This window comes from Aethalodelphis obliquidens, unplaced genomic scaffold (genome assembly GCF_003676395.1).
Source record: "Aethalodelphis obliquidens isolate GAN/ISIS:26980383/991018 unplaced genomic scaffold, ASM367639v1 scaffold27, whole genome shotgun sequence".
Classification (NCBI taxonomy): Eukaryota; Metazoa; Chordata; class Mammalia; order Artiodactyla; family Delphinidae; genus Aethalodelphis; species Aethalodelphis obliquidens.
The window spans coordinates 5092898-5105042 of NW_020837971.1; the positions used below are offsets into that span (position 1 = coordinate 5092898).

Genomic DNA, 12145 nt, shown 5'->3' on the forward strand with positions numbered 1-12145 from the left:
GGAATCAGCCAGTTAGATTTCACCAAAATCTGTTGGATTTTTAATTTGAGTTGCATTGAATCTGTGGATCAGCTTGGGGAGAATTGGCATCTTTACAATATTAAATCTTCCCAACTATGAATAAAGTATAGCTTGTTGTTTATTTAGAGCTCCTTTATGATTCTTAAGAAGTCTTAGAATTTTCTCCATGAAGGTTTTTGCCAGATTTATTCCTGGGTTGTTATTATTTTTTGTTGCTCTCATAAATAGCACATTTAAAAACATTATAGGTTCTAACTATTACTGGTATGTAGCAATATAATAGATTTTATATATTAATTTTTCTGTCTAATGCTTAATCCCCTCTTGGAATGTATCATATCTTCAGGAAATAAGAAAAAGTCTCCGGTATGTAAATTTTCTAAGGTTTAAATGTCACGTATATTTAAGACCAGAAATAATGTAGGTTTTCTTGCCTATATCTCCTTGCCTGCTTCAATTAGTATTAGATTGATGAATTTATTAATGTTCCAGATTGATTAATCTTTCAAATACTGTAGTTATTCACTTTTTCCAGGGAAGTGATATATTTTACCAGTTATCTGACTCAAGAGTAATGCTTTTATTGTTGCCTCCTAGATACCCCCAGACGGATTTGGGGGCCAGAGGATTGGCTCAGTCACATTGTTTTTGTTTATTGTTTTACTCTTCTCTCGCCACTGTCCTTCCTTTTCACTTTTCCTTCCCCTACCTTCCTAGTCTCCTTTTCTAATTCTTTTCTCTCTTTATTGCTTAACTAATCACCCCATCCTTGATTTTTCTCATTTTATTCAGAATATGAAATATAAATCATATAATAATGTTTACTTCATACATTTAGAAATTATAATATCTGGTCCTGGTGAGCAAGAGATTTTATGTGAATTATTTACAGAATAGAAATGTCATAGGATAATTATATCTTGGCACTCCTTGATCTCTGTTTTAGGAACTAGTTCAAATTTTTGTATAGGGCTGTGAGACTCCCTCCACCCCCATAGTCATTGGAAAGAAAAGAAATACTTTTATTTGATTTTTGTCTCATAGCAGTTGGAAACCAAATTTACATATTTGACAGACATCTTCTTTTAAAGTGAAATCACTCGTGTTTGGCAAAGAATACATTGAAGTGGACGAGACTTATCTGGCAAACCAGTTTTTTTTTTTTTTTTTTTTTACAAATTTACCCTAAAGTTTATTTGAAAAGATAAAAGGATGAGAATAGCCATGAAAGGAGAGTGATCACAGAGGACTTGACCACCAAATATTAAAAAGCATTATAAAGCTGTAATCAAAGCAATGTGGCATTGACTTAATAATATGTAGACGGGTCAATGGAACAAGAATAAATAGTTCAGAAATATACATAGGGGTTTACTACATTATAAGTGTGGCATTTCAGAAAAAACAATTCAATAAATGGCATTTGAACAACTGGGTAACCATTTGTAAACAAAGTATAATGACAAATGTTATCTCATACTGTATACGTATGAGTATAAATACATAAATAAATTTTAGTTGGATCAAATATATAATTAAAAAAATAAAAACACAAAAATTGTAGAAAAAAATATACCAAGCATTTATATAATCTCAGGGTAGGAAAGACAATTCTGTGCATGACATCAAAGATAGAAACTATAAATGAAAATATTTATAGGGTTTTTTTTGAATTTTATTTTATTTTTTTAATACAGCAGGTTCTTATTATCTGTTTTATACATATTAGTGTATACATGTCAATCCCCATCTCCCAGTTCATCCCACCACCAGCTCCCCACCCCCACTGCTGCTTTCCCCCCTTGGTGTCCATACGTTTGTTCTCTACATCTGTGTCTCTATTTCTGCCTTGAGAACTGGTTCATCTGTACCATTTTTCTAGATTCCACATATATGCGTTAATACATATTTGGTTTTTTTCTTTCTGACTTACTTCACTCTCTATGACAGCCTCTAGGTCCATCCATATCTCTACGAATGACCCAGTTCTGTTCCTTTTTATGGCTGAGTAATAGTCCATTGTATATATGTACCACATCTTCTTTTTTTTTAAATAAATTTATTTATTTTATTTATTTTATGGCTGTGTTGGGTCTTTGTTGCTGTGCGCGGGCTTCTCATTGTCGTGGCTTCTCTTGTTGTGGAGCACGGGCTTTAGGCGCGCAGGCTTCAGTAGTTGTGGCACTTAGGCTCAGTAGTTGTGACTTGTGGGCTCTAGAGCGCAGGCTCAGTAGTTGTGGCACACAGGCTTAGTTGCTCCGCAGCATGTGGGATCTTCCCGGACCAGGGCTCGAACTCGTGTCCCCTGCATTGGCAGGCAGACTCCCAACCACTGCGCCACTAGGGAAGCCCTGTACCACATCTTCTTTATCCATTCATCTGTCGATGGGCATTTAGGTTGCTTCCATGACCTGGCTCTTGTAAATAGGGCTTCAGTGGACACTGGGGTGGCAAACCAGCTTTAATTTTACATGAGCTGTGACTCACCAACACCTTTAATATCTAGGTACTCTCCGTTTTTTTAGTAGGTTTACTTATGCAAGTATTTATCAGAATGCTACATTTTTCCTTCATGAACTCTGATTTCACTGAACTGTAAAATTAAACCACATTTCCTCATTTGAAATTGCTAAACTTCCTCTTCTGGACTTTCCAGAGTTGAACTAGTGGGAGAAGAGTCAGAATGAATAAGCAAAGAGGTTATTGAATAAGTCTTTTAAAAGGGTGTGTCTAAAACATGAGCAACTAATCCGGGGAGGAAGGGCCAATGGGTTTATAGTGTGTGGTGAGACCCTGGTCTCTGGCTTACCAACATTGCTAAATTTATCGAATGCAAATATCCTTCAGATGAGAACCATGTACTTAACTGCAGGATTATTTAAGACTGCAATTCTTACTCCCTAACAGACCCATGAAGGCATTATTTTTATTATTTCTTTCTACTCTGGTTACATTATAAGCAGGTCCTAGTTATGCTATCTAATGAATATTGTTTAATGTATATTATTTATAAATATGTAGTTCACTGGTTCTCAGCTCTGGCTGCACATTAGAATAACAAGGGAAACTTAAAAATACAGACATCAGGGAGTAGGGCCCTCACCAGCTGAAAAAAATTAGGATATTTGGGACAGGGCTTGGACATCCATGTTCTTTTAAAATCTCCCCTGATGATTCTAACACAACACAAGCATTGAGAACCATTGATTTAATGGAATAAGCATATATCATGTGTTGTAATCTGCACTTGTTGGAGAATTTTTTTCTCTTAGTATTTTCGTGATTTGGAAATAGATGTGCTTTTGCAAGGAAATTGGATTTTCTTAGCAAGATTCTTGTAAAGAAGTTTCTTATCTTAGTTGAAACCTTTTAAGTGTACTTTTGAGAAGGTCTCTTCCAGCATCCTTATAATCTTGAAAGAAAAAAAAAAATGCTTCTCAAAATATTGACACATTGCATTCCAGGAGTTTTGAGTCATGTGCAGGATGAAAAGGAACTCACTGAAATCCTCTTTAGATGTCTGCAAAATCCACCTTAAAGGATTTTTCAGTAATTATCCGTGTTCCCATTGTGAGTATGATACAGGAAACTTAGTTCATTCTGTTTACCTTTTCCTAGGCTTGAAATTAGTCTGTGCCACTTTTTCAATATATGGTATTGGCCAAATATCTTAACTTCATTGAAACTCAGTTGTTTTACCCATACAATGGGCCTGTAGTACCTTATACAGTATGATTGAGATAGCAGTGAGAACTCTGTAAATTATGAAGTGCTGTTCAGCAGTAAGCTAATTGAATCATACTATTATCCTAAGAGACCAAGTGATTATTCTTATTTTTTTTAATATTGAGAATAATGTGTCTGATACCTCAATATACATTGAAAAGTGTATATACCCATATATAAGCAACACTTACCCCCTTCTTTGCCCTGCCCCCTGAAGAGCCAGGCAGCTTCTTCTTGTGAGGAGTTGGCAAGAGAGATCTCAGGATGATTCCTAAGTTCTCAGTGAACCATCTCTAAATGTTTTCCACTCCCAGCTCCAGTGCAGGGGTTGAGCTCACCAATTATCCTGATTTTGTGTCTTGATTTTTCCTTTTTAATCAGGAATACAAACTGAAATTTGCTCTGATTTATAGGATATTTTGCATATGTTTTGTCTGAATATTGGAATTTGTCATAATCAACATAATATTTTAACATCTAATAACACTATTCTTATGTGGGGAAAATGAGTCAAGTTTAAGCAATTTAATTTTGAGGAAATTGGGGATATATACTTTTCTTCCCAATTAATGATGATAATTATCAATGCTGTTTCTAACCAGTGTTTAAATCCTTTAACTGTAGAAATCGGAGGAATATCCAAAAATTTTAGAGGAAAAATGATGGTCCGTTAACTTACAAGTTAAATGTTTTGTGTAAAAAATCTTTATATCCTTTGTCAAATATGGCCTTCATACAGAAAAGTACACAAATCACAAGTGCAACTCAGTTAATTTTCACAAAGTGAGGCACACCCATGGAACTGGCACTCAGAGCCGGAAGGAGAAAATTAATAGAACCCCAAAGGTCCCCTTCATACTCCTTTCCAGCAATCACTCATCTAGCGCAATAGATTCTTTTTGCCAGATTTTGAAACTTGTGTGTAAATTAAATCATACAGTTTGTACCTTTTTTGGGAGGGGTGAGTATGTGGGCTTCTTGTACTCATTTATGGTGTATGTTATAGCAAGTTAATTCATTTTTATTGTTGTATAATACTCCACTGTTTGAATATACCACAACTTATTCATTCTTTGCTTGATGGATATTTTGGGTTTCCAGTTTTGACTATTATGAACCATAGTGCTATATTTATTTATTTTTGGCTGCTTTGGGTCTTTGTTGCCATGTGCAGGCTTTCTCTAGTTGCAGCAAGCGGGGGCTACTCTTCTTTGCGGTGTGTGGGCTTCTCACTGCGGTGGCTTCTCTTGTTGTGGAGCACATGCTTTAGGCATGCGGGCTTCAGTAGTTGTGGCACGCGGGCTCAATAGTTTTGGCTCACAAGCTCTAGAACGCAGGCTCAGTAGTTGTGGCGCATGGGCTTAGTTGCTCCACAGCATGTGGGATCTTCCCGGACCAGGGCTTGAACCCGTGTCCCCTACATTGGCAGGCGGATTCTTAACCACTGCGCCACCAGGGAAGTCTCTGAACCATAGTGCTGTAGATGTCATATGTGTTATTTGCCACAATATGTGTATACTTCTTATGAGATATATGTACAAGGGCAATTTTTGAGCCATATGTATTCAGCTTCAGTAGATTCTGCTGGTTTTTTCCAATGTGTACACTTCCATTAGCAAGGCTCCCTTGAGGTACTTCCTAATCACTGCTCCTTTCCTCTTCACTAAAGGTCATTACTAGTCTGATCTCTGATAAAATAGATTAGCTTTGCTTGTTTTTAAACTCTATGTAATGGTATGATCAGTATTCTTTTGTATTTGGCTTTTCACTAATATTGTATTTGTTAGATATGTTTGTAAACGTCTGCTAAGTATTAACTTGCTATTATTGTTTCAGGTGTTTTAGAAAACAATTATGAGAGCTTACGTGTACTAAATGTTGAAAGAAATGGAAATATTATTTATACCTATAAGGTATGCCTATATTCTTTTTTTAAATTGTGGTAAAATATACATAACATAAAATTTACCATTTTAACCATTTCTTTTTTTACAGAGTTTTATGCTGTATCTTACTGAGGGGTAGTGAATAAGACCTGTTGGCATTTAATCTTTAACATATGACATTTTTTATTTTGTGAGATTGAGTAGGGTAATTGAAATTCAGTCTTATGAAATATTTTCTCTTTTTTAAGTAAAAAACTACACAGTGTCTGACACAGTGCTCAAATGTTTTGAATAGATGAACAGTTTCATTTTCTACAGGAAAAATGCCAAGTAAGAGATGTTTAAACCTAATTAATGTTAAATTTTTATCTTTGAGAAAATATTAAATATTATTACTATACATCATCTTTTCAAACTTATATATGCTCAGACTTTTGAGGTATTAATATTTGACAGTGTGTTTTCAATATTAATTGTTCTAAGGAAAGAAAATTTAACTTTACAGATAACTTTACCGTAGTAGTGAAAAGTGGAAGAATGATAACAGTGGTCAGTTTGCTTTGCACAGTTGTATTACTGTACTTTTTTTTTTTTGCTTAAAAAAAGTTATTTTAAGTTGTATCTATGAGGATGCTGCGTTAAAGGAGTTGTACGATTCAAAAAGTTTTACTTATAAGAATATCAGGGACTTGTTCTGGCCACTTTCAGTGACCGTCATATATATTCTCTTACAGAAATAAATGGAAGTACAAAAAGATTCGCTCCTTCACCATGCTCAGTCCTAGGAGACAGGGTCCCCCAGACTCACTGAGCTGTACATTCTTATTGCCTTTCACTCTTTGATCCATATGACCAGCAGAAACAGGTTCAGTCCCTCTCTGACATGCACAGCAGGCTACCTTTAGAGTGCTTGTTGCTAATACTGGTTGAATTATTGCAGGTTTCTTTTAAAACTAGTAACTTCCTAAACAATGACATTTAATAAACATCTAGTTAATTTTTTCTTTTCAGGATGATAAGGGAAATGTCTTCTTTGGATTGTATGATTACCAGACCAAACAAAATGAGGTAAAAATCACCATAGATTATAGTTACTTATTGGTTACTTTCCTGCTATTCAAGTTTTCCCTTCTTTCTAGATACAACTTCTTATTTCATTTTATTTTCTAAAAATTTAGTTTATATTTCTTTGCTTCCTTCTCTTCTCCCTTTACCATTATCTTAAAAAAAAAAAAAATGTGTAAGGAGTCCTGGAACAAAATGTCACCTGGTCTCTTAGTCCTTTGAGATTTAAGCCAAGTTGGCGCAAACCAATTATCCAATGTTCTGTAGGAGTGTAGGAAGTCCAACGCCTTCCCCGGATTTGTGTGCTCCCAGAAGCTTAGGATCTCATAATGACCTCTGGCTCTGACTTCTGATTCTGCGTAACCTTCACTGTTCTTGCTTTTCATTACTTCTCAAAGATCCAGGTTTAGAACCAGCCTCCTTTTCTTAATCTTTCCTCAAACTACTCACGTAAGACATTGCTTAACGTGACAGGCTTGTCTAATTCTTGGGGCAAATGGGAGGGAGTCACTTTGTGCCTACATAAAAACAATTTACCAGTATTGAGGGACTCAGAAGTCTATAAATGTACACTGGCACAGAAGGCGCTCCAAAACACATTATTACATGAAAAAAGCAAGTTGCCAGAATAATACATTCCGTTTATGTTTAAAAAACTTGCAAGATAAATATGTACGTGCATAAATATATATTAAAAACTCATTTTGAATGATCTGGAAGGCTACGGAGCAAATTACAAACATGTTTCCTTTTCAGAGGAAATTGGAATTGGGTGAATGTAATGGAGAACGTAGACTTTTTATTTGGTAGTGTTCGCATGTCTTAAATGCTGAGACTCTCCTTGTGTGTTATTTATTAATTAAAAGGATAAAACACTGAAAACTTAAGTGTATACATTCATGACTCTTCTTACTTATAAATAAGAATCCCTCAGTTAGAGCAAGAGTCAAAGGAAACCAAAATTTCTCACATGAATTCAGAGCCTTCTTATTAACTCAAAGTTCCCTTTTCCTGACTTTTCAACATTTTCTATCAACTTCTGGCCACTGGATTCTAGTATGTTCTCAGTGGTTCTTTAGTCTGCAGGTACTAATTACCTTCGTAATAGTTCTGCAGTCACTGTTTCTCTTAGCCTGCTCTCTCCTGAAGTCTAAGGCTCTATCTTTCCTTATCCTCTAAGTGTATTTTAAGAGACTTTACTTAATATAACTGTGATTGGCTCCAGTTCCTCAATCTGCACCTCACATCCTCCTTCTGCATGACCATTTTAGTTTTCTTTACTATTCCAGGAAATGGAATCTTGCAACAATCAAACAGCAAGAAAATAAAAATAAAGATTAAATAAAAAAGAAGACTGCTTTGCCAGTATTCTAAATACAGAGTCCTTTAGGGGATGCACTTGTGACAGTCTGTTAGACATAGTTAATGATGTCATAGTCATGTAAATTGATTAGGTACTTGCCTCAATAATCATAATAGCTAACACTTGAGTACTTATTATGTGTGGCAGACATTGTAGTAAGTACTTTCACATGGATTATCTAACTCACCACTTCTAAGGATCTCCTGAGATAGGTTGTATTATGATTTCAGTTTTACTGATGGGAGGATAGAGAGGTTGAATAACTCATCTAAAGTCACACAGCTAGCAAGTGGCAGAGTTAGGATTTGAACCTGGGTCTAGCTTGGCTCCAAGTTCTATGCTCTTAACCACTATGCTATATTGTCTCATGGTTAAGTTTCAGTGCCAAAGATGGCCTACAATAGCAAACTTTTTTCTTAAAAAATAATCTGAAACTTCTCAGTATGGATGAACTGGTTCACTGGTGGTTCTTTAATAAAATGCTTTACCACAATGATACTTGCTAGAGAGCTGAATGGGAATTGCATTCATGAAATTGTTGTTTAACATGAAACTCCACATTAAAAAATACTTCTGTTTTAATAGCATCTCTATACATTTGAGAAAGACTTGCAAGTTGTCAGTTGCTCAGTCAACAGGGAGAGAACTTTGCTGGGTAAGTTGAACTCTTTCATTGCTACAATTCAAGAACTAAACTACATTTTTTTAGTTTCAAAGTATTGAATTTTTGCAATATTTGATCATTCTATAACAATGGTTTTCTGGGAGAAGATGCACTTGGGAGATTAGATTTGAAATAAAGAATCTGTAGAGTGTATCTACAAAAAAGAATACTTTGTATTTCACCTTAATCATCCACTGACAGCTTTGAGCCCTCACTTATTTTGGGTATAAAATGGTAAACTGTTAAAGCCGCTGTATGGATCATTTGCTACTGGATTATTTTTTTCTTTTTCCATTAGCTGCAAGTTTAGTTCAAGCTGCTAAAGAGGGAAGAAGGAATGAGCTTCAACCAGGTAATGAAATTACAGTTTTTAGTACTTATTGAGAGATGAAGATTTATTGAACTACTGTCAAATTGCAAGCATTTTTACAAATAGCTTTATCTCAGAATAAAAAGGCAAAGGTCATGTCAAGCATGAAAAAGAGGTTTCTTTACATTTTTTCCAAGTAAACAAGAAAGTACAGAAAATAATATAACAGTGAATAACAGAAATATTAAAAAGCCAATTAGCATCTGCAGACTGAACATGGAGAACACACTAGAAACCCTACAGGCAGAAGCTGGTACAAAAGGTTGGGAAGACGTTAGTATTGCTTGGAGAATGCCATTTTACCCTGATATCTGGTGAACTTCTAACCAGCACATATTGCATTATGAATAGTCCACGAATTCTAAATAAAAATCAGTTCTACTCATTTGCCGAGGCCCACTGCACAGTTGATTACTTATATGATTCCCACCCTCACTTCCTTTTAACATTTTTTATCATCCATCTGTTCAGAACTCAACAAATATGGAGTGCCTGCAGTGGGTCAGGCTCAATGCACAGCTCTGGGGATACAATGGATGCAAGAGAGGAGTGGCGATTGCCCACACGGCGAGCTATAGGGTCTAGTGGTAGGCGGGGTGCCCCATGAGCTATGTGTTCCGTCTCAGAAGTTAGGCAATAAGCCTAGTGGGACCACCTTTTCAATTTATCAAGAGAAGTATGGACTATTATGTAAAATTTTAATTTTTAAATGTTGGCCCAGATATATATTTTTTAAATAAATAAACTTATTTATTTATTTATTTATTTATTTATTTTTGGCTGCGTTAGGTCTTTGTTGCTACGCATGGGCTTTCTGTAGTTGCGGCAAGCGGGGGCTTCTCTTTGTTGCGGTGCACGGGCTCTAGCCTTGTGGGCGCCAGAGCGCAGGCTCAGTAGTTGTGGCACACGGGCTTAGTTGCTCCGTGGCATGTGGGATCTTCCCGGACCAGGGCTCGAACGCGTGTCCCTTGCATTGACAGGTGGATTGTTAACCACTGTGCCACCAGGGAAGTACCAGCCCAGATATTTAAAAAAAAGTTCTCTTCAGGCAATGATAACCACCTATGGCTGGATCCAGCCTGTGGACTACCATTTTTCAACCTCTGGTCAGGTAGATCGCATGTCAGTCTCTTTCTATTCCTATCCTGCAGTGGTTTCCGTCTCTTCTGTTTGTTTGGCACTTAAGCTCCTTCTTTTGTTAGCAGACTTCCCACTCGCATGTATTTTCCTGTAGTATGTGTGATGGAAAACCCTTTATAAATACTTTCCAGTGAGGCTTATGAGGCAGTCCTGGGCTCCCACAGAGCCAGCTTAGAGTGTCAAGGGAACCAGAGCTGAGTCTGGATGGGACCTTCTCAGGGACCTCAGCAGAACAGTTTATGAGAGACGTTGGCGGGCAGAAGGCTTTCCCTGAAATCTCATCATTGTTTTACTCATCCTAACCTTCCCTCCTGCCATGTTATACTGAGAACCTCCGCAGTCCTCTTCCCTCTTCTTGTCATGTCTTCCTCTGTTTTTTTTTTTTTTTTTTTTGGCTGTGTTGGGTCTTCGTTGTTGCATGCGGGCTTTCTCTAGTTGTGGCGAGCAGGGGCTACTATTCGTTGTAGGGCGCGGGCTTCTCATTGCAGTGGCTTGTCTTTGTTGCGGAGCCCGGGCTCTAGGCTCACAGGCTTCAGTAGTTGTGGCTCTCGGGCTCAAGAGCGCAGGCTCAGTAGTTGTGGCGCACGGGCTTAGTTGCTCCGTGGCACGTGGGATCTTCCCAGACCAGGGCTCGGACCCATGTCCCTTGCATTGGCAGGCGAATTCTTAACCACTGTGTCACCAGAGAAGTACCTCATGTCCTCCTCTTAGCATCCTCTGCTCCTCTTAGAATTAGGTGCAATGCTTAATTCAGAGATGATGGAAATGGACTAGCTGAAGCAAGATAGGTTCTAAAACATTGGTGTTCTGACTCCTAAAACAAGGGAATGGATGTGAGCCTGATCTCCTGGGCTAATAGCTGCTTGTGTTCATCCCAATTATGAGGCTAGGCATCTGTACAGAACCTTGGATTAGGTCCCTGTGCCTCCCAGTTCTTTTGGAAACCTTATTCGTTTGAGCCTTAGAAGTTCCTTACTATGTTGGTAAACCCAGTAGAAACTATAATCTTTACATGATATTTACCATCTATGCCTAATCGTCATGCAGAAGAGTGGCAATTATGTATATCATAGAATGTACTTTCAGGCCAACTTTATTGTAAGTTTGATTTGGTTACAACATTAAATCCTATTCAGGTAATGTTACTAAGCTTTGAAAATTTGATGTACCTCTCGTGAAATTATCTGATCACATCTTTTAAAATAGTAGAATGAATAGTGTTAATTTTTGTATTGGAAACCCCATACTTTATCTTAGCTCACCTTTTAAACCAGCCACCACACTGAGAACCAGCTCTGCGCAAATGTAATTTGACAGGCAGTGCCTCACCTCCGCTGCTCTACCTACTTCTTGCTTTTTGCCCAGAGCCCTTGGGAAAATCTGCTTACCAGCTGCATGTGTACCACCTGGAAGTATGTTTAGAAAGGATTTCCAATAGGATAAGCCATGACCAATCGGGGGACAAGGAGCTGAAGGATGAATACTCCCCCTTTCCAGCCCTCAAGTGGATGATTCTGAGGTGCACTCCATGCAAGGTGGTCAGTCAATTGACTGCCCGTACACTGCATACCCTTCTTCCCTATTTCACTCTCCCCACTCCCTCGTGCCAGCACCTCGTGGCTAAAGTGATCCTGTCCCCTGAGATGACTTCTTGTTTTAGTTTGGGTTTCCCCCGTAAGTAGAGTCTGAGGCAAGTATTTGAGCCCAGTTAGTTTATTTGAGGGATGATCCTAGGAAACACTATTAAAGGAGAGTTTAAACAGAGATCTGAAAGGAGGGAGCAAGCGTACGCCACGGGGAAGCACATTTCTGGCAGAACGAACAGCCAGCGCAAAGGCCCTGAGGCCAGAGTACTTGGTAGACTCACTGTTCAAGGATAGTGAGGTCAATGAGGCTGGAGTGGCATGAAC

The 12145-nt window shown here is 37.6% G+C and overlaps 1 protein-coding gene across 5 annotated transcripts in view; it reads left to right on the forward strand.

Moving 5' to 3' along the window:
* GSAP (gamma-secretase activating protein) overlaps positions 1 to 12145 on the forward strand; it is a 109242-nt gene that overhangs the window by 4851 nt on the left and 92246 nt on the right. For all 5 annotated transcript variants that reach the window (XR_003436540.1, XR_003436541.1, XR_003436542.1 and 2 more), the window contains exons 2-5: positions 5584 to 5660; positions 6645 to 6701; positions 8647 to 8716; positions 9024 to 9077. Coding sequence is in view for 2 of the 5 variants with exons in the window: in XM_027123816.1 (XP_026979617.1) it covers positions 5584 to 5660; positions 6645 to 6701; positions 8647 to 8716; positions 9024 to 9077 (258 nt within the window). In the remaining 3 variants the exon portion in view is untranslated. The remainder of the gene's footprint in view (positions 1 to 5583; positions 5661 to 6644; positions 6702 to 8646; positions 8717 to 9023; positions 9078 to 12145) is intronic.